This window comes from Capsicum annuum, chromosome 1 (genome assembly GCF_002878395.1).
Source record: "Capsicum annuum cultivar UCD-10X-F1 chromosome 1, UCD10Xv1.1, whole genome shotgun sequence".
Classification (NCBI taxonomy): Eukaryota; Viridiplantae; Streptophyta; class Magnoliopsida; order Solanales; family Solanaceae; genus Capsicum; species Capsicum annuum.
The window spans coordinates 1,241,367-1,268,506 of NC_061111.1; the positions used below are offsets into that span (position 1 = coordinate 1,241,367).

At 35.2% G+C, this 27,140-nt stretch overlaps 4 protein-coding genes across 6 annotated transcripts; 2 read left to right on the forward strand and 2 right to left on the reverse strand.

Annotated features, from left to right (window-relative positions):
• The first annotated feature begins 975 nt into the window (after window positions 1-975).
• Window positions 976-6,079, forward strand: LOC107864028 (protein ABIL2). Its single transcript, XM_016710283.2, has 10 exons — window positions 976-1,136; window positions 1,254-1,381; window positions 2,221-2,303; window positions 2,416-2,566; window positions 2,984-3,083; window positions 3,418-3,510; window positions 3,938-4,004; window positions 4,122-4,210; window positions 4,485-4,621; window positions 5,633-6,079. The coding sequence occupies exons 2-10, from the start codon at window positions 1,277-1,279 to the stop codon at window positions 5,813-5,815; spliced, it is 1,008 nt and encodes a 335-aa protein (XP_016565769.1). The 5' UTR covers window positions 976-1,136; window positions 1,254-1,276; the 3' UTR covers window positions 5,816-6,079.
• Window positions 6,080-6,115: 36 nt separating this feature from the next.
• LOC107864020 lies at window positions 6,116-15,500 on the reverse strand. Its single transcript, XM_016710272.2, has 16 exons — window positions 15,236-15,500; window positions 13,769-13,994; window positions 13,577-13,651; window positions 13,219-13,293; window positions 12,320-12,417; window positions 11,723-11,957; window positions 10,993-11,090; window positions 10,533-10,668; window positions 10,300-10,380; window positions 9,824-9,931; window positions 9,508-9,615; window positions 9,164-9,271; window positions 8,177-8,504; window positions 7,443-7,624; window positions 7,062-7,126; window positions 6,116-6,665 (listed from the first exon to the last, which is right to left on the reverse strand). Exons 1-16 carry the CDS (start codon window positions 15,341-15,343, stop codon window positions 6,489-6,491), a joined length of 2,208 nt encoding a protein of 735 aa, XP_016565758.2. The 5' UTR covers window positions 15,344-15,500; the 3' UTR covers window positions 6,116-6,488.
• A 1,113-nt stretch (window positions 15,501-16,613) lies between these two features.
• On the forward strand, window positions 16,614-21,885 carry LOC107864001. 2 transcript variants are annotated; one of them, XM_016710242.2, is made up of 11 exons: window positions 16,614-16,914; window positions 18,355-18,488; window positions 19,042-19,123; window positions 19,527-19,597; window positions 19,696-19,797; window positions 19,892-19,981; window positions 20,412-20,486; window positions 20,588-20,620; window positions 20,734-20,814; window positions 21,344-21,403; window positions 21,489-21,885. In XM_016710242.2, exons 1-11 carry the CDS (start codon window positions 16,860-16,862, stop codon window positions 21,669-21,671), a joined length of 966 nt encoding a protein of 321 aa, XP_016565728.2. In that variant the 5' UTR covers window positions 16,614-16,859; the 3' UTR covers window positions 21,672-21,885. The 2 variants fall into 2 exon arrangements, with proteins under 2 accessions (XP_016565728.2, XP_016565736.2); XM_016710250.2 differs by having other exon boundaries at window positions 16,688-16,914; window positions 20,734-20,797.
• Window positions 21,886-22,432: 547 nt separating this feature from the next.
• LOC107864009 (signal recognition particle 19 kDa protein) lies at window positions 22,433-26,151 on the reverse strand. 2 transcript variants are annotated; one of them, XM_016710260.2, is made up of 4 exons: window positions 25,994-26,151; window positions 25,648-25,835; window positions 23,552-23,651; window positions 22,433-22,812 (listed from the first exon to the last, which is right to left on the reverse strand). In XM_016710260.2, the coding sequence occupies exons 2-4, from the start codon at window positions 25,822-25,824 to the stop codon at window positions 22,682-22,684; spliced, it is 408 nt and encodes a 135-aa protein (XP_016565746.1). In that variant the 5' UTR covers window positions 25,825-25,835; window positions 25,994-26,151; the 3' UTR covers window positions 22,433-22,681. The 2 variants fall into 2 exon arrangements, with proteins under 2 accessions (XP_016565746.1, XP_047269866.1); XM_047413910.1 differs by lacking the exon at window positions 25,994-26,151 and adding an exon at window positions 25,926-25,991.
• Between the last annotated feature and the right edge of the window lie 989 nt (window positions 26,152-27,140).

The window sequence follows — 27,140 nt, forward strand, 5'->3', positions numbered from 1 at the left end:
ATTAAGATAAAATATAAATGTCAAGCATCAATCATTATTGTTTTATGTGGGAAGGGAAAAAAGACAAAAACAAGATAACCTGACAACAAGGTAAAAATGATTTACAACCATGAATGTGACACTAAATGTTGAATGGACAATTGGTTCTTGCCTTTTATAAGCATGCCTCACTTTTCACATTTCACTATATAGAGTGAGTGAGACGGATTGAGAATTTTTATATTTATCGATTCTGAATTAGGTTGATCGTCTTCTTTTTTTCGATTGAAAAGTCAAATTCCTCGGAAAAATGGTATCTCATATGTTTCGTGAGGAGGGTTAGTGAGTAAGAGTTCATCCGTCATAATAGGTACAGTGCGTTTGTTTGTATCTACGCCTGTGGTAGCTTGTTAGCGGTGTTTCAACGTTGTTTTCGATTTCGAATAGATAGTCTATAGTATGACCCTGTGGATAGCTTATTTTCATTATCATCTAGCAATATGTTATCCTATTTTTGTTGTATGCTTTTATGTTTTCTGTTTGTTTTGTTGATTATACTATTATCTGTCCTGAGTCAAGGGTCTATCGGGAACGGCCTCTCTACTTCATGGATATGGATTGCGTACACTTACCCAGTGACGGAGCCAGAATATTCACGAAGGGGTTCATAAGTGAACATACGAACAAACCCAAGGGAATTCAACATCTAATATATATACATAAAAAATAATTTTAATCATGCATATATAATATAATTTTTTGCCGAAGGGGTTCGGCAAAGGGTAGATCCGTCACTGCACTTGCCTTCCCCAGACTCCACCTTGTGAGAATAGATTGGGTATGTTGTTATTGTTGTTGAGTTATACTTAAAAAGTTATAAATCAAGTGACTTTTTAAAAACAAATACGAATTTGAGTCAAAATTATTGACTCCGTAACATAGCTAAACCACTATTAATATATAATATGACCCCATACTTTTAGATTCTTGAAACCCCACAACTCTGTCTCACACATCACTTCTCACCACTTGTATTATTGAGTTTTTGTCCATTTTATGCACTCATTTTAGTAAACCATTTTTCCCTATCCCCAAATTACAGTTTCTCTTACTTTCTTCTTTCAGTTTCCCAATAAATTCATTTTCTGAATATACAGGTTTGAATAATAAGAAGTTTGAATTTTATTTTACTTTTTATGAGTTTGTTGGATATATTAAGTCTTTTATCCTTTATAAACTTAGTTTGTTTTGTTCTGTTTTTTGTTATTTTCAAGAATCAAGATAGTATAATCTAAACATGGGAAATGAGCCAACATTTTGTGGAACAAATGGTTCTCAAGAAGGTTCAAACTATGATGAAATCTTCATGCAGCATAGCTTGCAATTCTCTGATAGTTTAAAGGTAAGAGCTTTAGTTTTTCCATTACAATCTACAGTCGAACCTCTCTATAACAACACATGTGTTTGGTCTTTTTATTGGTTGTTATAGTGAAATACACATGTGTTTGGTCTTTTTATTGGTTGTTATAGTGAAATGTTATAGAGAACATATAATATAACATAACATAAATGTGTTATAGAGAAACGTGACTATATATGTGAACCTTGGATTATGTGTTTCTGGTATAAATGGAAGTTTTCATTTTAAAGGTGAGAGCTTTAGTTTTTCCATCACAATCTACGGTCAAACCTCTCTATAATGACATATGTGTTTGGTCTTTCTATTGGTTGTTATAGTGAAATGTTATAGAGAACATATAATATAACATAACATGAACATCTGTTTCAAATAAAACTTGGTCGTTATAGTAAAATGTTGTTATGGAGAAATGTGACTATATATGTGTTTATGTGATACAAGATATGAATCTTGGATTATGTGTTTCTGGTATAAATGGAGGTTTTTACCTTGTGGGTGACTTGTTTTCATTGTTATATAGCGGTATGTTATTCCATTTTTGTTGTGTGCTTTTATGTTTTCTGTTTGTTTGTTGGTTATGTTGTTATCTGTCCTGAGCCGAGGGTTTATCGGAAACAACCTCTCTACTTCATATGAGGTAGTGGTTGGACTGCATACACTTTACGCTCCCCTGACCCTCACTTTGTGGGAATACACTGAGTATGTTGTTGTTGTTGTTGGTATAAATGGAGGTTTTCATTTTGGATTTATTTTGAGTTGAGGGACTATCGGAAACATTTTGTATATAACTCAAACTCTTTGTTTTTTTTTTGGCAATTTAGGACTTGAAGAATTTAAGGAAACAGTTGTACTCAGCTGCTGAATACTTTGAATCTTCTTATGGGGAAAATGAACACAAAACATTGTGAGTAAATTTTCATTCTCATTGAATTTTTTGTTGGAAATATTTTTATTAATCAATTTTGGGTTTTCATAATTCTGTCTTTTTATTTTTTTTTGGTTAAAAATGTGTACAGAGTGATGGAGACTTTGAAAGATTATGTGAGTAAGGCTCTAGTTAGTAGTGTGGACCATTTGGGCTCTGTGGCTTGTAAATTAAACACCTTCTTGGATGAAAAAGTTGATGAATTTTCAACAACCAGACTTCGATTCTCATGCATGGAACAGGTATTATACGTAACTTATATTTACTGATAGCGTAAATGATTCATATAATTGGTCCCGACTTGTTTGGGATTGCAACATAGTTATTGTTATTGTTATACTGATAATGTAAAGAAATTTTTATGTGCTTTGTAACATGTCTTAGTTTTGAGGTTGATCAACCATCTTACTCTTTATGATCGATTTATTTCTTAGTCTTTTAGATGATCCAGTATAGTAAAAACTTACTCGTACCCGGTGTTTATACCAACCTGATGAATAGAAAACTGTCTTTATACACACATTTACCACTAAAACAATGTTTTCGCACTTTAATTTTTAACTACTATGATTTAATTGCTTGTCTTAATCCAATATTATTGTAAACAATTAGTCTCCTAACTTGTCATTTTCTTTTTTTGTGTTAATTCTTGTTATTAGAAGTTGCAAACATGCCAAGAAATTATTGATCGAAGTGGTCTTTTGCAACAATCTTTGATAATTCTGACGCCAAAGCAACATAAGCGCTATGTGAATTCAGGCAATTATCTTGTTCCCTCATCTTCATTATATTAAGAAATTTACTAATTATCAATATATATTTGATTGTGAACCCAATTTATGGTATAGTGCTAACTTAAGGTCGTCTTTTAGAAACAGATTCTCTACCTCCACGAGGTAATGGTAAGGTCTGCGTACACTCTACCCTCCACTGGGTATGTTATTGTTGTTGTTTATTTAAGGTTGTCGTAGGAACCATAAACTTCCAAATCTTTGATCCGCCGCTGCTGACACAATAATCTATTTTTGCTACTTTCTTAAAGCAAGCAAATATGTTTTGCTTCAAAATCATTCAGAATGTTCACATTTTGCAGCTGCAGAGACACAACCTGCAGTTTCAAAACCAAGACAAAGAAATAAGGAACACAATTTGTGTCCTCAAGAGGACTTGCAGCTACCTAAGAATGGTACGTTATTTGCCATATTCTTCTTCTCGTGGAGCCGTTGAGTTCTATCAAAAATTGTGTGATCATCTCAACTAAAAGCTACGTTGTTCGGTTCTTCAGAAATGTTGCCGCACTCGAATTGGATCCTCCAAAAGAGCTACTCCGACACACACCTAGCATATTTTTGAAGATTGCGTTCAACATAGTTTAAAAGTTTAAGCCATCAGAAGGAGCATACTTTTTATGTACTTAATCATATCTTCGACAACTTAAACTTTTAGACGAGATAACCCTACAATTTAATGAGGGACGTGTTAAAACATGCAAATTCTAACAGCTTAAGCTTTTGGATGAGATGGTCGCACGATTTACCAAAATCCTTTACGCTTTCCCTTTTGTAGTTCTTTTTGTTTTCAACTTTCTTTGTTTTTTTTTCTCTTGGCATTAGGTGATTGTTTTCCTCATCCTTTTCAAGCTCTACCACCAAAGCATCATCCAACTAAACCAAAGTACATGTAAGTATTTCAGTAAAGGAGGATACTCTTGATAACATTTCTTTGTCCATAATTGTGTATAATCTTGTATATTGGGCTACGTGCCGTAAATCAGTAACCATTTTAAGATTGACGCAGGAAAAAGCATTCCAAGATTTCATGGACAGATGCTTCTCCAAATCCTCTTAACTTCTCATTTACAAGAGTTGCATCCACCAATGAAGTTGGTAAGTACAACTTAAACTTCTTACAGTCAAAATACTTAAGTAAATTAACACGGATTTAACTTATATACACAGGCAGAGAAAATACTTTTTTCCCTATCATAATTGTTAACTTACTCTACAAGGTAATCGGCCTTATTTTCCATGTTACTAATCCTATTTTTTGTGGTTTTGTATTAGTAGTTATCGTTTAGGTGATTTGATAGTATAATTTTTTCTTTTTACTTTATCAGTATGTAGAAGATAAACTTGATTAACATATTCAGTAATGAAACAGGGAAAAGATCAGTTTCACCACTTAAATTTGGTCTCAAGCGTTCTGGATCAGTCAATAGATCAGTTTCTCCTCTCATGCGTTTTGGATCCGCTATAAGCAGATCAATTTCTCCCAGCACTTCCAATGTTAAACAGAGGGTAAGAACTTTTATCATGATATCAGGCTATGTTGCGCGAACCCTTCAAACTTGATGTTTCATCCGTGTCAAATCCTCCAAAAGTGTTTTACCTTTTGAGGATCCGATACACACCCATCAACATTCTTGAAGAGTTTTGAGTAGGGATGGCAATGGTGCGGTGCGGGTTTTTACTAAACCCGCAAGTTTTAAAACCGCACCGCACCGCATCACATTTAAACCTGCATAAATCCGCCCCACATTCATACTCGCGGATAACCGCACCGCACCGCTCCATGTTTTTATTTTTTTCCTTTTTTTTGAAAAATTTGTAACTCCATTGAAAATCATAATATTTTTAAATCTACAACTAGAAAATAATAACTAATTTCTATTATATCACTTTTCACTAAAAAATTGTCAAAAAGTATAACGCGTACAAGTAATGATCAAATATCATATTTTTATTCAAATGAATAGAGATGTTAAAAAAGATACTATAAAATTATTTATTTGTAGTGTTATGCATGTAGTTTTAAGTATCATAAAATTTAAGTAAAGAACACATATAATTTTAGGTATATTCACGAGAACGATACTAATTTTTAGTTTTTTTGTTAATTCAAACCCACATACACCCGCAACCCGCACTGCACCATTTAAAAAAAAATTACTTTAACCCGCACCACACCGGCACCGCACCCGCACCACATACCTTAAAACTCGCACCGTACCGCATAGCTTAAAACCCGCACCGCCCCATTGCCATCCCTAGTTTTGAGGGAATAAGGGGGTTCATCGTTGAAAACTTACCCTATATATAAAAGGTTAAAAATATTTTTTATGTATATATAATAGATGTTGAATCTACTTAGTTTCTTCGTGTGTACACCTCTATATTGAACCCGCTTAGGAAAAATTATGGCTCCGCCGCTGGTCCGAGCAACATAGCAATCAATAATATTATTTTTGTAGAGAATTAAAATTGTTGGTTCATGCTAAGTGATCATGTTATATGTTATTGGATATGCAGTGTCCATCTGAGCCACGGAGGGCAATTTCAATGTCCATAAATCCAGAAAGAAACAGTGCAAAGGATATGCAAGAATACGCCAGAAAGAGTAAAAATTTACTTACAGCATTCCTCGGCCGTCATGGTCATGGTCAGGGATCAAGAAAGGCAGGTATACCTTCCAAATACCACGACGATAGATGATGAAACCAGTAAATGGTGATATCATTAAGTTTTTCCAAGCTAAAGGCTGTGATGATATTGACTACGTAGAAAAAGTAGGACATGTTACAAGTTGGGAACCTGGCTACAAAAATGCAGGCAGAAGAAAGTTCAAAAACTCTGTAAAATGTAAACTACTATATGTCATTTGCAGGGTAATGCCAGTTCCCTTTCAGAAATGAAATTTAAATATATCTGAATAAGAGCAATGTTATCGAAAGTTCATTGCTTTTCATCTTTTCACCATATCAAATTGCTTCAACTAATCTTGTACATCTAATAGGTCAGTGAAATGTTTCTGCAGTTACTGTTGCATATTTATAACATTGTAATTTAATGTACAATAGCAATTTGAACTAAAAATGAAAAATACATTATTTGAATTTTGAGTAGTGTTACTCTAGCGTAACATGCACATACCCAGTCTAGTAACAAGTATCCACAAAGTTGTTAGCTTCAATCTTTCAGTAATTTTTTACTTTCTTTTCCTTCTAATCGACAGTACTTGTGAAGAAACTACAACAATTACCAAAGATTTATGTCTGAGCATATCCAAGATAGGTGAACTAGGCGAGTCAGCATACATCTTGAGAAAAGCCTCACCGATAGTATTTTGCTGATACATCGAAAAGAACCAAACCATATAATAATAATCCTAGTCAAATCCAAGATCAAAACTCGGAAAATAATCCATTTTGCTTGCCTCATGCTCAGATTTTATCTTAGTTGAGTGACAAGGGAACTGTGGAGCAGAGTCATTCGACACATCACTGATGACACCAGAAAACCCCTCTTGCGACTGGGTATCCGTCTGCTTCTGATCCACAGAAGGCTAAAGAAAACAGTAGATACTGTCAGAAAGCAAGTTTTGGTGGCACAGATGTACAGTAATTTTAAATCACACGGAAACAATGTTATTATAGGCATTAGTGAATCAATTTGAGTAAATAATGAATGAGAACTTGGTGTTCCAGTCATTTACTGTTAAAAGTTGATTGACATACATATAATTTCCTAGTAGTTTCGATCGAAACCCAATATTCTAACTCAGTAACTCCAAAGTTCCTCTTTTCTTCTTTGTTTCTATACACCCTTTTCTTTCCCTACATTTCTACTGCTATTCCCTCCTGCCTCTTATTTTCCTTTTGTTATGTAGGAGAAGGAAACTAAGTTTCTCCTCTTCATATTTGACTTAAAGCTCAAAAGGAATGGAAGTTCAATGGCTTACCTTGTTGGACGCATGAGTTAAGCTGCAGACATCTGTTAATGCAGGCACTGAGACACTAGGATTATCTGCTCGGATCGAAGCAAATGACAGCAAATGCAGTTAATACCACGTCCAGTCCATTTTTGTATCATTTAGCAAAACAATTTTGGTCCAAAATAAATGACGCTTCAGGAAACCAAAAGGCACGAATTGTTTTTAAATCATACTACCACTGCTCTAATAAATGATCTATACAATTTTCTGAAAAGTCTCACAACAACATACTTATTTTGAGGAGAAATAATTTTCTTAATGGGTGTGCCAAAACCTTTAAAGACATTAAGATGGACCCGAGGAAGTAGAAAAATTGATATGCTGGTATGTGTTCTTGAGGATGCTTGCCTTGGTGAGAGACTGACTCAGATGCTTTCTCTATTTCTGGAATTTTGTTAGACCTGTCGTGGCAGGGTTGAACCTTAGAGTCTGACTCAGGAATAGCCAAATGCTTCTCCTTTGTTGTTGGGGACCTTCTCTGTGTGAGAGCGCATTCTATATCACCTAACCATATATCCGTTGCTGCTAATCTGAAAAGAATTAATTCAAACCAAATATGCTATGACAAGTACCAGTTAATAATGGTATATAATCTTTAACACATTAAAAGAACTGTTGGGTATGTTTTATCCGGATATGCCAAGTATCCATAGATCAATGTTATTAAAAGCAAAAAGTGCAAAAAAGCAACATCCATGGAGTTTGATGTGCAAAAATGGAAGTGAAGCTCACACTTCTTTGAAGCAGCTCACATAAGTTACGTAATTAAAAGTATCTATGGATTTAGTTGCAATTGAATAACTAATTTTAGCATCCAATTTATAATAATGTCATATTAATCCAACTCCTCAAAGTTGAGATTCAAAGAAGCCACTAATTCTCGTTGGAATCACTTTGTGCAAACTTATCTGAAGTGCATGGCTTCACCTATTAAGTGAGAATTCTCGGTTTGCATCCCTTCATCGCTAAGATGGATTTTCATAACACAACCATAGATGCATGAGCAGACAAAGTTGACAAATCTAAAGGTGCTTAGCAGTTATGTAATCATTTTTAACCAAGAAATGAATTTCAATACTTACCCTGTAGACAAGCCTAATGAATGAGTATGAGATACTCTTTGGTCGGCACAATCCAATGGTTGGGATAAGCCGTCCAGACGGAATGCATCAGTATCTGAGATGTTCCTGTCATTGCTATGCGTCATGATAGTTTCTTCCATATGCTTTGATGAACTACCTTCAGCATTGAAGTCTTGCGTGAGATGTTCCTCAGTTTGACTCTTCATAGCACTGCCAACAAGACTTGATGACTGCAATAGTTGGCATTCGTCGGCATGCGTGTTGTCCCTTACTGTAGCAGCACCTTTTGAAGTGAATGGCTTTTTAAGAATGGACAAGATTTCATGGGCTGTCATGAGGCATATAGCATCAAAAGTTAAAACATACGTTTAGCAATTGACTAGATTGACAGAACTAAACCAAATAACGGGCCGTACTTGGCAAAAAGAAGTAAGAAACTAAAGTTTCTTGTAATTCCAAGTTAACTTACTTGATGTATAGCATATAGCCCCCCCACCCCCACCCCCACCCCCCCACTCCCCGTCATAAGTGGTTGACATTTTGTTCCTTTTATCTTTAAATAGAGTATTTTCTTGTGACCTACATATGCCCCTTTTTGAATAGAAAAAGCATTTCTAGAGTTATGAGCACAATTAGCCGGTTCTGTATGTGTAAGATCTTCAGGAAATAAACCAATGTAAAGAGGCTCAGCAAACTATAAGTCCACAAATTCAAGAGTACAGGTGCTTGTTAAGATGGTGAAGGAACATATACTAAGAGCCTTCAGAAGTTCCCCCAGGGTTTTACCATTTTAAAGCCTCTTTGATCCAGCCTAAGGAGTGTGCTACATACAAGTCGATATGATTTGAATCTTACAATTTATTGCCTTAATTAGGAGTTCCATGATTAACAAGAATGGCTGAAATTCATGATTGAATAATCTTGACCAGATCTTCTGGACAAAAGTTAAATTCTGCTCCTTACACAAGAAAAAGGCCGACAACTTACCTGCACGAACAGAGTTAGTTTTGGATATCCTACAACTTGTGGTGTTGTTAATGCTTGCAGTCTTTGATTCCATATGTTCCAGTGAACAAGCTCCAATTTGAGTTTCCCCTGTTAAGCAATGCCAGTTGTAAGCAGGAAAAGTGAGCATAATGAAAGTTGTAGATGTTGAGAGTAAGATCACGAGTCCTATAGCCTGTAATACCTTTCTGATGTTGTAGTCATGTGTGATACCATGTAACAATGTGCTATAAGAAGTAGTGGGGGAAGGGGAAATTCTTGCTGTTACTTATCTATATGTAGATACTTGTGAAAAGTACTAAACATTGAAAAGACCGACAGTTTACCTGCACGAACAAAGTTAGTTTTGGATATCCTGCAACTTGTGGAGTTGTTAACACTTGCAGTGTTTGATTCCACATGCTCCAGTGAACAAGCTCCAATTTGGGGTTCCCCTGTTAAGCAATGCCAATCGTAAGTAGGAAAAGTGGGCATAATGAAAGTTCTAGATCTTGAGAGGAAGGATCACGAGTTCTATAGCCTGCAATACCTTTCTGATGTTGTACTCATGTATGATACTACATAAGAACATGCTATAAGAAGTAGTGGGGGAATGGGAAATTTTTGCACAAGTATTAAACATTGCAAAGGCCGAAAGCTTACCTGCACAAATGGAGTTACTTTTAAATATCCTACAACTTGCGTTGTTGATAATGCTTGCAGTCTTTGAATCCACATGTACCAGTGAAGAAGCTCCACTTTGAGGTTTTCCTGTTAAGAAATACCAGTTGAAAGCAGGAGAAGTCAGCATAATGATAGTTCTAGATGTTGAGAATAAGATCACAAGGTCTGTAGCCTATAATATACTTTCTGATGCTGTAGTCATGTGTGATGTACTATGTAACAACATGCTATAAAAGTAGAGGGGGAGGGTAAATTTTTGTTGTTACTTATCTATATCTAAACACTTGTGGAAAGTACTAAACTTTGATAGCAGAAACATAATAAAAGTGCATGTAAAGATGAATTATGCAAAGAAAAGGCAGGATTGCTTTGTTTCGGGAGATCATAATTGTTTAGTACGCTAAATTGCCCAGAGTTACAATTAGGAATTGGGTTGTTAAAGGATATTCTCCTACTTAATTTGATATTGTCAGGTCCAGATACTTCAGCTTCAGAATGTGCATTCTCTCGGGAAGAAGCATCATTTTGAGGTTTTCCTGCATATAGCAAAGAAATCAGTGAAGAACATAAATAATTTCTTAAATTGATCCTATGTCAAGACAGTGAAAGCATGTCAATGCTAAATGATCAACTTTACCCTACTGATCGAAGAGAGAAGGAATATTAGCCATGTAGTATAGAAAATTACCTTCTGGACTTGTCCTTATGCCACCAACATCAACCCAATAATTTGGTAGATGCAATGTAGTTCCAGTTGTGACATGTTCTGATAACTTGAGAAACCTTCGGCATAGTATGATCCCGTCTTCTGTAAGCAGAGTAACCTGGCTTGTTTGTGGTGTGGATTTATGTCAGAACCAGCTAATAAGATTGAGATATGCAGTATCATCAGCTAAATATTTTGATTGGTGTTTGAGGATAATCTAAATTAGGAAATCAAATAAGCCGGTTAATGCTGAAAATCTGAATCAATTCTTGATGCAAACAATACCTGACTGATTATCTTCCAAAAATCTTTGCAAACATAGAAATACTAGGCAGATAAACAGCTAAGGTAAGAGCAGGCATGCTTATCAACCAAATCCTCGGCAAGCTAGACAAAGATTAACTAAATTACAGTTGGGTGGAGTGTGGATGGATAGACTAACCTGAGATTGGTAGGAACCACAGGATGAAAGTCTAAGGATTCCATTACTGTACTTTTTTGCCCTCTGAGTTATTTGAGTAGTATACATGACATCCCATTCTGCAATAAAAGTATAGAATAGCAGTTTGAGAACAAGCCCTGGAGGTTGCAATAACTAGTGGCATTGCATCCTGTATCTTTTGACCTTTTTCTAATATGATGCTAAGTTTAAGAGTAGAGTTCATTGCTCGCTGGTGTCAGAAGATAGTGGATCCGTAAATAGAATTGACGATCATCATCGGATTGCAATGTTGTTAGGAATGCAAATTCTGAATAATTCAAGTAGCACGCTTATAAAGTTCAGACTTATACATAGATTCAGGGCTATTACAATGACTAAACATGAAGGAAGGGTCGTTTACACCAATACAGAGTCTTAAGAAAAAGTTCCCATTTTAAGATAGCAGACAATTTGTTAAAATAGCTTAACAAGCAAAACATGATAATCAAATTCAAAATATACAATCTTTTTCAGAAAACCTCTCGAAACATAATCTAGATTCACAAAAGCTGGCCCATCCAAAATTCAAGCCATGGAAGTTTCAAAGTTTCATTTATAAGTCCAAGATAATAGGATGTGCAAACTAGATAATCATAAACAACATCTATTTACAAGGCGGACTACCTACGTGGGCATCAAATACATTATTTTTACAGAACTTAATTTTTATTTTTGACAAAGTCAGACCTACCAGCTGGAACCTTATTATGGACAGCGACATCCCCGTGTATTGGTCCTCTTTCCCCAAGTTCCTTGCTATGTTTTCCTTGAGGACTAATGTCCTTTGGAGGCTTTTTGTCCTCCTTGCATTCTCCTATCTCCACTAAGTGACCATCAAATGTTACCGATATGCCAGGCATGATGCTCTCGCTCTTTCTGAGAAACCTGCTGTCTAGGAGTCTCCTGGTTGCATCATACAGCATGATCTGGAAACAATCAGCAATATAAGGGCATAACATTGAGCATAACTATGCACTTCTACTTGAAATTTTAGAAACAAAGACACCATTCTTTCACAAAGTTTTACAGCTACGGTTCAGATAAGCTAGTATAGAAACCAGTCTTTTCAATATTAAGTTTTACATTGCTCTCATAAGAGAGCAAATACAAGCCTTTTGCTGTGGCCGAGGGAAGGGGAGCTTAAGGTTGGTGATGCAATCCTAATACATATTACAAAATTAAACAAAGAAAGGAGCAATATTTACTTTTTGAGGTCCAAACATACAGATGTAAGTGACAAGCTGATGCTGACCAATCGAAGGTGTTCAATAGTATAAGTTAGACAAACCTGCTTGCAATGTGAGGTAGACATTACAAGTTGTAAAAAACCATCATGGAACTTCTTTGCCTTTTGAGTCATTTGTGTTGAGTATAATACCTGCCATTCTGAATTAAAAAACAAAATAGAAACTCATTCTCACAATATACTGAAAGATGGAGAGAAACTGCAATCTGTGAGAACTGAATTTTCAAATCCAGTAGTGGAAACATGATATCCAGCTTTACTTGTATTATCATCTCAAACTAGCTGCTTCATTCAGTTAGAGCACGCCCTAAGAGAAGAAGGTACTAGTGTGTTTCTGATAGTAGTCTGGTCTAGACATTGTTCAAAGTATAGTTCAGATTTGAGAAAGTAGGACTTTTGTTAAAAGTTCTTTACACCCCAAGTAAAGCAACTCAAGGTTGTACTACTTTAATGCAATCCCTTTTTAGTTCATCCAGAGGTGGGTTTGGCAGGCACCTTCCTGCATATTCTCAAAATCCAAAAGATAAATACATGTACAAGAGGAACATAGAAAATGATATCTTCATAACCTAATGAAATGATGATGAAGTTATCTATCTATATATATACATATAAAGGAATATGAACAAGCTCATTTTTTTAACAAAAGAATGTGTCCCTATGAAGACTAGTTGTGTACGGGTACATAAAGAAACATCCAGTTATGCAGTGGTTTGAAAATGAAATGGGAGGGATGCATCTCTTTTCAAAGTGTGAACATAAGATTATGAAGAGTGGTCTTTTTTCATGAAGAATGGACAAAAAGATAAATTAGATCTGCTAGATTTGGAACTAGAGGAAGTAAAAGTACCAACATTTCTAAGCTTGAAACAAGAAAACTTGTTTACCATAAAATGCACAAAATAATAGTTAGCGCAGTTGCTGCAAAAGTATTTTTCTACCTTCTATGCTTGAGTTTGCCATGTCAAGGGAACTTGGAGAAGAACTATATTTGTGTACTTCATTCTTCTTGAACTCTGCAAGTTGAAGTTTGTTATCGAAATAGTTCACTCTCAGAACAGTAACAGACAAAAGATATCAGATAGATTAATATAGGTGAGCTTGAACTTTCAAACTCATATTAAACCCATAAGGCCCATAATCTCACAATCAAAAACTTGATAGGAAATCATGAGTTCGTACAGGCCCTCATGAATTCATGTTGTGAACTTCATCATGTCAGACACAGCGACGAAAGAAATAAAAAAGAACATATTATTCACTTCACTGATAAAGCAGGACAGTAATCATCTGGCAAACCTCTGATAATCCTTTGCGATGGGCTTAGAGGACTTGGCAATCCCTTCCTTTTCCCCGGATTAGATTTCCTATTATCTGAAGGAAAAAGAAGAAAACGTTGCAAAAAGAATAATCATGTGCAGACTATAAAATGAAGAACAACATCATATCATAAACAACTGCGAAAAAAGAAAAAAGAATGTTGAAGGATACCAGCAGTAACTGATTTTTTTCCTGAATGCAGCAGCCCAGATTCCTCAGGAACATTCTTATTCATCCGTTTAGTATTTAATATCGGTATAGGTTTGTAATCACCGTGAGGATCACCAATATCAACAAGGTAAGAATCAAATGCCAGTGTTTCGCCTGTTTTGACATCAGTATCGCTCTTCAATATCTTAACGCCTAACAGCTTCTCATAATCATCATAGAGCATTGCCTGTATAAGAACCAGAATAATTTTTGAAGTTACAGATAATTGTTGATGATGTATTTTACCAGAACCCACAAGCCCTTAATATTCAACCGCCAAGGCTAGTCCATACACCCCCTCTTCCAAACAGATTTTATTTAGGTACCAGTAGACTCCTTGATAGTAGCACTAATATAACTCTGGCAGCTTGAGAAGAGTCCAAGATTTAAAGGTAGTGAGTACAAATCTCTTGATATTGCTGCCAAGTTATCAAGAGTTTGCATGACTTACGATTGAAAAATCAATTTGGATTAAATGTGAGTAGCACAATATATGAAACTGAAACCGCACATAATTTACATCTTAAATAAAACATATGATGTCCAGACTCATTGTCATAAAGGAGAAATGAGCACAGTGCTAATTCGCATTCACCGAATTAAATACCCAGACCAGCCTCTGATCACAAGTCAAATGAATCATGTATTAACTCCAAAACAACGGGTTGATTTAAAAAAAAAAAAAAAATCCCTCAAATTACTCAGAATCGTGATATTTGCAAAATTGAGTTAACGGTCAAAAACACATATAAAGTATCCTCGTTTTTATGAACTATCACCAACTATTTATCAAAATACACCTAAACTATTAATGAAACTCAAACAATTAATAGCTGATGTGTGTTTTAATAAATCATTGGTGATAGTTCGTGAATGAAACTCGCACACCTGATCGTTTAGGTACGAAACTTAAAATTGGGATATTTAAGGTGCGTTTTTTATCTTCACTCCTACCAAACTAGCATACTTAGCAACTAGAAAACGGTATTTCAACCAATTTCATGATGTCTAAACAATCAAATGTATCTGAAAATGCAAAACCAAAGTATGGAAATATGAAAACACACCTAAAGTATCTTGGTATTTTTTAGTTTCATACATGAACAACTATAAGGTGTGTGAGTTTCGCACACGCTATCACGAACTATTTATTAAAACACACTTACTATTAATCGTTTGTTTTTCCTACCTGAACGTTCAGGTATGAAACTCAACCAATTAATAGCTGACGTGTATTTTGATAAATAGCTGGTGATAGTTCATGTACGGAACTCGCACACGTTATAGTTGTTCGTGAAACTCAAAAAACGGGATATTTTAGGCGTATTTTTTATCCTTTCACCCTTACGAAATTAAAATGCGGATATGGAATAAGCAAATGGAGCTGAAAATGGAAAATCAAAGTAGGTAAAAATACGAAAAATACACCTTGTTGTTGGAAGATTGAAGCTCTAAGAAGCCATCGTGATAAACTTTTCGCTTCTGCGTGAGATGCTTCGTGTAAGTAACGTTCCATTTCTTCTTCACATCTCCCATTTTCGCCGACGGCCGAGCAGATAACAAATCGCCGATCGGATGATTCTAGAAACTTCGAGAGAAATGGTGAATTTGGTGCGAAATTTTGAGCGGGAAATTCACATTTCTGCTTAGTGTGTTTGAAATTTGTAGTTAATGGAGTAGCTGAAGTGTGAATTGCTTTTTATTGCAAAAAGTAAATTAAATTTCGAGTTACGAATAATAAAATACCAGTAAGTAGTAAAATTGTACTTCCCCGTTTCAAAAAGAATAGGTAATTTTGGTAAATATTTTGATTAACTTAACATAAATTTAATTTAGTACTCAAGATTCAAAAGTATTCTTTATTTTTTTAAAACTTTATGTCAAATTAAAATAGATCTTTTTTATTTTAAACGAAAGAAGCATAACCTTTCTGAATATGAAACTTAGAAAAGAAAAAACTCTTCAATGTTGATAAATTAGTATTAGCTTGAGAATAAAAATAAATAAATTTAAAATAAAGTAATTTTTCTGTGAAAAAAAATTAAATGAATCACCATCCGTATTTATGCAGAATAATAAATAGTGTAATTTAGCATGCTAGTTGCAACTTAATTATACGTTACACTTACATTACATCAATATACAATTTTGTGTTTCCTAATAATTAATAAAGAAGAAAATAAAATGAACTCACTTAGGAAAATTCCCACCTTAATATTCCTAAAATAATAAAAAGCTAAACTTTTAAGGTAAATATGTGATAATGAGTTCGTTCAAACGTAAATATCTCTCACCTCTAAATATAAGATTTTGTGTTTGAGACATTAACGAAATCAATTGAAAGCTCTCCAAAAAAATAAAATAATAATAACAAAAATATATTTAGGCAAGAAGTTATTTCGCAATTTTCTTTTTCTCTCTTTATTTTTGTGAATGAATTTTATAAAATAAATTAAAACGAATCTCATATTGTCAAAAGTGTAATATTAGCACCCGTCAGCTACTAATAACTAATTCAAATTTGGATTAAAGTTTTTCAATACCAAGGTATAACATTGAATTTGAATGCGAAACCTCTAAATAAAAAAAAATATTTACTTCTTTCTTTTCAAAAGGATTAAATTAGTTTAACTTAATATAAAATTTAAGAAAATAAACAGAGGTTTTGAATCTTATCGATTTAACTAAAGTTGAGTTAAATATATCAAAATACCATTAAATTTTATGATCTTAAATATACAACGTGTAAAGTTGAAATCAAAATATTATAAAAATTATTCAAGTTTTTCTCCAACTTTCTCATGAGTCCTGACAGTAAACTGTAAATTTAAAAAAGAAGAAATAAATCCCAGTAACTTTCGGTTCAGACGATGGCAAATTTGTGTAACTAAACCATTATTAGCATAACGAACGACTTTGTATTTAATTAAATAAACAATTAAAGCACTCAATAAAGGTGTAAGTTCCAGAAAAAAGAAGAGGTCTAAGTTCGCCGGAGATATTGAAAATTCAACAATTTCCTCCTCCACCGGCGGCGGCGGCGACCATCAACATGGCGATGCAAACCGGCGTGGCAACTTCGAAAGTACTTATACTCGTCGGCGCAGGTGAATACATATATACAGTTAGATTACTTTATATTTCATTAGGTTAGCTCAGCTGATAATTTGGAACTTTGATCTACTAGAAGGTTATTTTGCAGCTAAGTTTATTTCTAGAATAAGTTGTCGTCTTTACTAAAATTAGATGTTGCTTAATATACTTGTACCAGACATAATTAGTTGTTTGTTTCCAAAATATGGAGAGATATGACTAATAAATAAGGATAATGTAGTCAAATTGCCATCTAGTTAATGGTTTTGTTAGGGGATGTGTAAATTAAAAAGGTGACAAGTAAATAGGAACGGAGGGAGTATTAACTATATTTCTACTACTTGAACCGGTGACCTCCTGGTTACATGGAAGCAACTTTACGAGTTATATGAATCTTCGATATTCATTCTGCTGTATTAAGTTAATAAGGTATTTGACAGTTGATAATAGGCTATTTTTTATGCTGGCAGTAAAAATACTATACTGAACATCTTTTATACCTGGCCTTGAGGCTTTAGAGGAGGGAGGAAGCTGTAACTGAAATAGGGGGCCGAGCTCCCTTCCCTGCCACCACAGATAAAGTCGTTTGTGGCTGATTCGAGGATCATAAAAATACTATAATGAACATCCTTTATATCTGGCCTTGAATGCTTTACAGGATGGGGGAAGCTGTAACTGAAATAGGAGGCCGAGCTCCCTTCCCGGGCAGGGAAGAGGAGGAGAATGGACCACATATAATAGTTGTGTGTGGCTGATTCGAGGATCTTACGTGACAGACTCTTCTATCGTTTGCATGCTCTCTACTGAACCTCCCTCCCCTCCCCACCCCGGTGGAGTTACTCCTAATAATAAAACTACCCTAGAGTAAAAACCTTACTACGACTCAGACATGATATTAGGTGTTGGAAGAAAGCAATCTTAGATTATTGGCATCTTCAAGTTTTGTCGCAGTTCTGATCTGAACATCTTTTATATCTGGTCTTGAAGGCTTTAAAGAGGGTGGGGTGGGGTGAAGCTCCCTCCCAGGCAGGGTAGAGAGAGAATGGACCACAAATGGTAATCGTTTGTTGCTCGGACTCTCCAAAAATGTTGCCTCACCCGTGTCGGATCCTTCCGAAATACACTATTTTTGGAGGACCCGAAAAGCACCCATAGACATTTTTGAAGAGTCCGAGCAACTTATTGTGGCTGATTCGAGGATCTTACGATCAGAGCAAACTTTTCTATTCGTGTTGCAGTTTCTCTGATGGACCTCAACGGTGGAGTTACTCTTAATACTATCCTAGAGCAGAAATTTTATTAGGATTCAGACATGATACTAGATGTTGGGGAGAATGCAGTCTTAGATTATTGGCATCTTCAAGTTTTGTCGCAGTTCTGATCTGAGTTAATAGTTCCTTCAAATCTCTATAGGTTTTTCCGTTTGGAGCGTGACTAATTTGGTTGTGGCGTAGGTTTGACTGGGTCAGTAATATTGAAGAGTGGAAGATTATCCGATCTGATCTCACAGCTTCAGGAGGTGATAAATGGTGTGAATGCAGCTGAGACATCACCTGGTAAATATGACACTGCTCTTCTAGCAGCTCAGGTATTACATTTAGCTTTTTTGTTAGTAAATTACATTTATCTCATGCGTATTTAAGTAGACTTGTCTAAATGTTTTGAAGGAAAACCAAATTAAACAAGATAAAGGTAACAAGCATACAATTTTATTCAATACATTATATTATATGGTACTTCAGATTTAGTCGCAGAGGGTAGAGGGGGAAAATAATCAACAGATTAGGGAAGCTGGTTAGCTATGTCATATCGTTATCATAAAATATAATTTGAAGCTCATTGGTACCATCTTGCAAACAACAGCATACCCAGTGTATTCCCACAAAGTGGGTTTGAGAAGAGTAGAGTGTATGCAGTCCGTACCACTACCTCAGGGGTGAGGTAGATAGACCCCATGTATTCCCACAAATTGGAATCCTCTATGTATATTACCTATCCAAGGAAGAAAAAAGTTGCAAGACAAAGTTACTGATATATGTTAATGTTATGTTAAATTAAATTAACAAGTACTTAGCATGTTTCTTGTATAACTCCACATGTTACCTCATTAACGCCTTTCTTGGTTCTGATGTTGCCTTTAGATTCGACAATTAGCACAAGAGATTCGGGAGATGAGCATATCAAATCCAATTACTATTCTCAATAAGGATTCTTCCTCCAGTGGTATGTTTGTGTCTTTTTATGTTCACTTTAAATTGAGTGTCTTGTCTTAGTGCCAGTGCTGAATTCTCTAGAATGGAGATGGCAATTTCTTAAATGGATCCTGATAATTAAGTTTTGAATTATGTAACACTTCTCCAATTACGATGCCTTTTTTCAACATGAAAGTGGAAGTTGTGGAAGTTCTTTAAATCCAGTTTGTTTTGTTCTTCCTTAGTCGAGAGGAATATTTCCTTAATTTCTGCTACCCTTTCTTCAATATTGCACTCTTTTATTACTCATCAAAGAGCACCCTTGCCCCAGTTGAGGCTAGAATACTAGGAATATAAATACCCTACTTGTCCTTCATATATGGATGATCCAGTTGAAGTAGAGTTGACATGGTTACGAGCCTTTGCTATTTTAGGGGGCTATGGTTCTTACATTCTTCCAGCTGCCGCAGTTGGGGCGATGGGATATTGCTACATGAAGTGGAAGGCAAGTGTTCTCTGCTGCAGCTTATATCTTTTGGCACCCCAAGGATATTTATTATATATTTGTTATGAATCACATATGCTCTTCCTAATTCTTCACAGGGTTGGTCATTCTCCGATGTAATGTATGTCACAAAGCATAATATGGCGAATGCTGTTGCATCTGTGTCTAAGCAGTTGGAGAACGTATCTGAGGCATTGGCTGTATGTCAATAATTATCAGCAGTTTCCTGGATTATATGTGTAATATATGCTAATAACTGTTCTCACACTGTTTTCACTTCTATTTCTTTTGTAGTCTACAAGAAGACATTTGACGAAGAGGCTGGAAAACTTGGACTGGAAGCTAGATGAGCAAATTGAGATGTCAAACCTTATTACTAATGATGTAAGGGGAATTAAGATTTCTTCCTCTTCTCCTTTTAACATTGATGTATTAGGAAGGATTCTTTTTTTCTTGTGGGAGAAATAACTCCTGTAAGTCCTGTTTCCACACCAGCTCACTAAAGGTAAAAAGATATTAAGTTCTGTCTCAGTTATAGTGAGAAAGGAATCACTAGGGAAACGAGGTAACTATCAAGTGCTTTGTCAGAATTTGAGAGATGTGTAACAGAAAATTACTGGGGAGGAACTTGCCAATACGATCTGAATTTTGTGGTTGCATGTAAAACTAGAGGCAAGAAAATATATATTTTAGAGATGAAGGTTAAGGCCAGAAAATAATTATCATTGACTACTTGCTTGAATATCTTAGTCATAGACTTTATGTATCGAGACTTTTTTTGTCAGTGCTCAACATCAGATTTTTCTCTATGCAGGTGAGAGACGTTAAGGCTAATCTAAATCAAATTGGTTTTGATATAAATTCAATCTATGAGATGGTGTCTGGATTAGTGAGTGCTTTACTTGACAAATTGTATCAATATGGCAGCTCTAGTAAAAAATCTGCTGGCTAGTCATTTTATAATCTTTCAGTTGTTGCTCAATTTGGCAGGAAGGGAAGATTGAGCTTTTTGAGAGTAACCAGGTGAATATCCGTATACTTCTGCAACATGTTTTTTGCCCGTTTTTCCTATGTTCTGTTTATTACTATTGCAGTTGCATAACAAGTTGTGCTTGTTTAATTTTCCAACCCCACAGGATGTGACTAATTCTGGTTTGTGGTACTTGTGCCAAGTTGCTGGGGGAATTAAGGATGGTCAAGGTACTAAAGTTATTCAGGTACTTTTATATTAATAGATGAAAGCCTTTCGACTATTGTTTTCCTTCTCTCTATTTGCGTTCTTCCTCCCATTAAGCATACAAGCAGCGTCTTAAGGCTTTTTTCCTCCATTGCTTTTTGAATGAGTGTTTGCATTTCCAATTAAGGTTGTGATCAATGGCCATCACTGTGTCTTTTCCATTCTGTGGAACATTGACTTTCTCCTTTGGTGCTTGGCAAATTATCCTAGAAGATTTACTTGAAAAAGGACTTGGTAACTGACCTAAACCATAAAACTGTAGTTATGCTAGTGCTAAGAAAAACTTTGTCATCTTTCCATGATATATGATGCTAATTGATTGTTAATCAGAACAAATACAATCTCTTGGAAATTTTGGTGTATTGTTACTCCTAATTGTTGGCTATGCATTAAACTGGAACTGCATTTTGCTGGCTCCTTTTGGGCAAATATTCCATTAGTCCTTCATTGTCTTACTTTTTCAAAACATAAAGATGTATTCTTATTTTGTCAATTGGGATTTCGGAAAGGGCATCGAGACAAAGCTGATAGAGCAATCAAAGGTGTCGCCCAAGGAAAATTCTGTGAAGGTACATTGACTCACTTGAACCTTCTGGATTTTATCGTCCTTTAAATTGTTCACAAGGTCTAATCACAATATGTATTTTAATTTAGGGGCTTGAGTTCATAGTCGAATCTAATGAATCAAATGTGCCACCAAAATCAGTTACTGGTACAGAAGGAAAAGATCTCGGTGACAATTTTGCCAAAGGTCCAGTTGCTAGCAAAATGAGGATTCACAGATCTTACCCCGTTGGGTTGTCTTTAACACGGAGCATGCTGGGTCCAGGATTCTGATCTCAATTTTTCCTCTATTCGAAGTTGGATTACACGGATCTGATTGCCCGATTCATTTTGTTTACATTGATTGATTCATGGCTGGTTGATTTGTGGCCTATGTGGTCGCGCACAACATTATACATACAAGGTTGTCTAATTTTTTCCTTCCTTTAAAATGTCACATAGAGCTGTATTTGTAACAATATAATAAATGCATCTCATTTTGGTCATAGATTTGGAGCCAAATTTGTCAATTGGTAACTTCTGGCACTGTTGTTTTTTTGTCCTTCGACTTTTGTTACTATATGATTGTGTTTTCGCAGGCTGATTTGTCATGCTTTTTATAATATTTTGGCATGTTTTCTTCACTTTCATCATTTCTTCATCAAATTGCTTTTTCTTGATATGTAGACCTTAGCCCCACGTCAAAGGTAGAGAGATTGTTTCCAATAGAACTTCAGCTAATTGCGTTACAATTTATAATCCAAAGTTGCTGATCCTCATCACAGAGCATATAGAGAATAAACCCCGATAAAGAAAAGATAACACCGTTCCAGCTGGATGTGAGGAGACTCAGATTCATTGATTCACCACAAGAGAAATGGAGCAATTGCGCGATTTGGCATTTCAATGTCACCGAACAAGATGAAGCATCAGCTCGTGCCAGTAGCTCATATTGAAAGTGGATAGTGATTGATCACCCATATCATCAATGCTGACTAGTTAGAGATTGATCCATATTGTCAAACTCTAACTAATTTAGGATTAAAGCATAGTAGTTATAATCAAAAGCAAATATTAACAATCACCAAGCTAAGTTTAGTCTGGAAAACCAACAAAAATGTCTGGATCAATGATACAAATATGGCACATTCTTGTATAGCTCATACATCCTTTCTCTTCTTTGCAAGTCCCTTGCAACGTCAACTCCCAAAATCAAGTAAAAAGGGAAGGACTAAAATATTCCGAGAGAAATAGATCTAAGATCTCCGAACAGTCTGAAGAAATTGAGATGTCGGCGCCTGAAACTATCTCTTCTTTTTACCTCCCTTGCCAGACTTTGACGAACCAGCTGCGGAAGAGGCTGCAGGCTCCTGCTTCTTAGTCCTATTAGGATGTCTTCGAACCAACTCTGCAACACTGACCATCAGCTGTTTCCCTGCAACATACAAGCCTAGAAAGTCTTAGTGCCGGTTCAATTATTAAGCTTTAGAAAGGACACGAAGTTACACGAGCTGAACTATAAAAAACAAGGAAATATCCGCAAATACCACCAAAACCATCATTTAACGCTGAATGCATCCCATTTTCTTTTCCCGACAAGACACCCACCCCCACCCGATGTGTTACTCAATTTCTTCCAAAACATGACGATGTATCTGATAATTGAAAACAACCCCCACATGTGCACAAAGCCTCATATACTGGAGGTTTATAAGACAAAAGTTTCATGAACAAAAACCAAGTCGGTGTAACAAGACATGTACAAGAAGTGTGTAGCTGTCGACTGAATCCATCCAAAAATAATTTATACTAGCAGGAGTTGCTTGGATATTCCTCCTTCACAGCCAATTTAGAATATTAAGTCAAAAAATAACAAGAAAGCATTTCCCAATATGCATCATTTAAGAATGATGGTTATAGCTTCACAAAAATGGTGTAGAACAATTTTAGGTTATAGATAAATGGTATTCACTTCCATGTGAAATATTTAGCATTTTCATCCATATGACTTCTTTCCACAGTTCAAGAGCACAGACAATTTTACATATAAGTTGAACAATATTATTGTTTGAAACTTAAAGAGAGTTTAAGCAAAATATGAAGTCACTCAAGAAGTTATGAAACTATAAGGTTTTGCCAAAAGCTTTAAGAAAACCAGAGAAGCAATTTCTTACGTGAAGAAATGACAGGATTGTACGGGGTTCCGTCTTCCCGCTTCAGCAAAACTCTCACTCTTCCTCTTTGCATGAAATCCCGTGGATATGCCTTATCAAGCTGTTACAACCGATAAGAATATAACTATAAACAAGTTTTTTTTAACTCAATCTTACGTGTTAACTGATTCAATAGTTCAGAAAACATTAAAACAGTATTGCTCGCAAACTGCCATCACGTCTTTAAGGGGCTAGGGATGGATCAGACATCACCACAATAACTTATTTTGCACGAGTAAGTTAATTTTGACTTACTTACCATCAATTTCATTGGAAGCAATAAAATAAATTCAGAAATTTTCTGCTACGACTAAATATTAACCCAACCAATCACATGTTGATAAATGCCTTTACCAGGGTCAGGAGATTAGAGAACTTAGAAAGAGTGGTCAATTCCAGCTGTTATTCAAAATTCTAATCTCTGCATATTTCTTTATCCAATTTTTCTTTATCTGTTGTTGCCCTAAAGAAAATAAAATGAAATACAATGAAACCAAAGGGTTCACATACACAATATTAAATGCACCCTAGAGTCTGACCTGGTCATCAATGAAGTGGGTTGAGTACCATGAGGTCTCAAGTTCAAACCCTAACATAGACAAAACACTAGGTGACTTGTTCCATCTATTCTAAACTTGGTGGACAGAGTTACATGGTACCTATCGCTGATGGGAGGCGGCATCCTATGGAATTAGTCAAGGTGTGCACAAGTTGGCCCAAACACCACGGATATTAAAAGAGAATATATGCGATACTAACTAGTTGGGAACTTGGGATTAGGACTTAGTTGCTGTTACTACACTAGTAATGTTATTCAAATTATTCTATTTTTAATGACAATGGCATTTGGAACAGCTTGCATGCACCTCGTCTAATTCCTACTTTCTACCTCCCACCAACACAAATCTAGCTGGGATTTGAATCTAGCTGTCTAGGCCACACCCTTGGGCGCCCATAGTTTTATTATTTTGGATAGATGTTCGTATTTTGTAGTGGTGAAGCTAGAAATTTTGCTTAGGGTGTTCAAAACTTTAGTACATATCTCTAATACGTTGTTTTTGACCTATATACGGTTATTTTCTACATGCACAATATAATTTTTCAACGAATGATGTTTAATTGACCACCCTTGGGTCAATGTACCTACGCCAATGTATTTGTGTAGAAAAGCAAGGAGGCTGGTGAGCTCTAAAGATGAATTATTTTAGCATTCCAATGAAATGATCCCGCTTACGGCAGATAAATACAGAGGACCCATATCGACTACCCCAACTATTTTGGGATCAATGCATACTTTCCTGATTGTTATAACAGACACATACATACCCATACAAAATATAATCTTCAAACAAGCAAATCAAAACTAAAAAATTAACGAACCTCGACCACACTCAAGCCAAGGGTCCTCCAAAAACAACCTCTCTACCTCTGCAAGGTAGAGGTAAGGGTTGCGTAAACTCTACCCTCTCTAGACCAGGGGCGGAGCTACATCTAGCCGTGGGGGTTCGTCCCCTCGGCCAAGTGTAGAGGTTGAACCCCCTTCGATTAGTTTTTATGTTTACTTCTGAACCCCCCTAACAAAAATCCTGACTTCACCACTGCGCTAGACCCCACTTGTGTGATTCCACAAGGTACATTGTTGTATAATGGGATCAACCCAAAGTTGAGTAATTGTTGTGTATATATATTTTGCATAAACTCTACCTTCCCTAGACCCCACTTGTGTGATTCCACAAAGGTACATTGTTGTATATCGGGATCAATGCAAAGTCAGTAATTTTCATTTATATATTCTCTTCCCCTATTATCTACATAGGGCCAAGTAAACACTCAAACATCAACAACAACAACAAACCCAGTATATTCCCACATAGTGGATCTGGGGAGGGTAGAGTGTACGCAGTCCATAACAGTACCTCTAAAGAAGCAGAGAGGCTGTTTCCGATAGACCCTCGGCTCAAAATTTAAACACAATCAAACATACATACAAATAATCATAAAAATATAAACTTTGCAACAAACAAATAAAAAATTCCAAAAAAAAAAATTAAAAAAACCTCGATAGCACAAGGAATTTTGAGGAAGTTGCAGCAATCACTAATCTCAGTAACGGTAGGGTTTTCACAAGCTTTCGTCACACAAATTCTTCTTCCTTCAGCTATCGTCTTCTTCGAATTTATATAAACTGGATACAATATATTCCACTTCTTGATATTCTTAATTTCACTATCCATATTTATAAACCCTTCAAAACCAAAAAAAATAAAATAAAATTATAAAATTCCAATCGATCCAAACATATCAAAATTACGAACAGAAAATTAAAAATTCTCACAAAAACAAGTAAATTGGAATTAATTACTGCAGTAAAATTGATTTGCATGATAATTAATTGGAAATTACCAGAGAAATGAAGATTGAAATTGTTGATCTGATTGAATGGGAATTTCGGGTTTTGTTTGGTATAATGGAGCCAGTAGATTGGGCCTGGCTTTATTGGGCTTTATTGATACTGTCGTAAATTTGAAACTCACAATAGTAATTATTTTTCAATACATGAATAAAATGTGGCTAGCTCGCGCTATTACTATGATTTGCGTAGCTATCGTGTATTTTTTTTCTTTTATTTTCTTTTGAATTTCACTTCTTAAGAAATAAAGTATTTTATATTATTAATTTTAATATAGAGAGAGATTTTTATTTTTAGTTGGATGGAGAATGGTTTATGTTTCATCAAAAATCTTTTCTTCTTATTGCTATGAGTTCATACGAAGTACTCTCTTTGCGGTACGTGATAGTTAGGATTCAGAATCGAAAATCAAGAGATCGCTAGGGTTCAAACTCGTGAGACTATAGTTTGAATTATGATCTCTTTATTATTTTAAGTTATTCTCTTGAAGATACTATTTTGCGTGTGCATATAAGCAAAAAACTTTGTTTTAGTAATTTTTATTTGAACAAAGTATTTATTAATCCAAGATCCAAAATGAATCAAATGACTATTACAATAGATGTAGTTAAATATCTTTATCATTGCTAACAATTATTTGTGTAAAATAATAAAAGGTCAAGTACCCATTCGAGTCCTTCAAAATTGTTTTTGCAATTTGATGATTTTGAGTTCTAACACTCAAGTTTGTCACACATTTGGACAAATTAAGTAGGTTGAACAATTGAACCAACTCCCACTAAAAGAGTTTTTACTCGACATCTCATATTCGTTTTGTGATTCAACTAATTGATTTAAAATTTTAAAGTTAAATATGTTGATAGAGGAACCTTCACTGCTGAATAAAGCTAATTTCATCAACCTTTTGATTGGTAAATAAATAGAACGTTTCAAAAATTTCTACTTTTATTATCAACTTTTTATATTTGAAACTTGGGAATTGTTCACTATCATTTATCCTATGATGCAAAATGCATTTATAATAGGAATAACATCTACAGTCCTAATACTCATAATTCAATTCATTTAATTCGAGTTCGAAAAAATGGACGAAATACACTTTTTTGGATCAAACAACATTTTAAAAATATGTTGTATTTT

What these genes read in the sequence shown, in the direction of transcription:
- LOC107864028 (XM_016710283.2), top strand. Translation starts at nt 1,277, where the DNA reads ATGGGAAATGAGCCAACATTTTGTGGAACAAATGGTTCTCAAGAAGGT. An exon ending in TAAGCGCTATGTGAATTCAG is followed by an intron (nt 3,084 to 3,417) that starts GCAATTATCTTG and finishes CACATTTTGCAG; the next exon opens with CTGCAGAGACACAACCTGCA. An exon ending in CCAACTAAACCAAAGTACAT is followed by an intron (nt 4,005 to 4,121) that starts GTAAGTATTTCA and finishes AGATTGACGCAG; the next exon opens with GAAAAAGCATTCCAAGATTT.
- LOC107864020 (XM_016710272.2), bottom strand. Translation starts at nt 15,343, where the DNA reads ATGGGAGATGTGAAGAAGAAATGGAACGTTACTTACACGAAGCATCTC. An exon ending in GGCAAACTCAAGCATAGAAG is followed by an intron (nt 12,418 to 13,218) that starts GTAGAAAAATAC and finishes TTTTTAATTCAG; the next exon opens with AATGGCAGGTATTATACTCA. An exon ending in AACTAACTCTGTTCGTGCAG is followed by an intron (nt 8,505 to 9,163) that starts GTAAGTTGTCGG and finishes GCCTCATGACAG; the next exon opens with CCCATGAAATCTTGTCCATT.
- LOC107864001 (XM_016710242.2), top strand. Translation starts at nt 16,860, where the DNA reads ATGGCGATGCAAACCGGCGTGGCAACTTCGAAAGTACTTATACTCGTC. An exon ending in CTGCTCTTCTAGCAGCTCAG is followed by an intron (nt 18,489 to 19,041) that starts GTATTACATTTA and finishes TGTTGCCTTTAG; the next exon opens with ATTCGACAATTAGCACAAGA. An exon ending in CAAACCTTATTACTAATGAT is followed by an intron (nt 19,982 to 20,411) that starts GTAAGGGGAATT and finishes TTCTCTATGCAG; the next exon opens with GTGAGAGACGTTAAGGCTAA.
- LOC107864009 (XM_016710260.2), bottom strand. Translation starts at nt 25,824, where the DNA reads ATGGATAGTGAAATTAAGAATATCAAGAAGTGGAATATATTGTATCCA. An exon ending in AAATTCCTTGTGCTATCGAG is followed by an intron (nt 23,652 to 25,647) that starts GTTTTTTTAATT and finishes CGGTTGTAACAG; the next exon opens with CTTGATAAGGCATATCCACG. An exon ending in CAATCCTGTCATTTCTTCAC is followed by an intron (nt 22,813 to 23,551) that starts GTAAGAAATTGC and finishes TGTATGTTGCAG; the next exon opens with GGAAACAGCTGATGGTCAGT.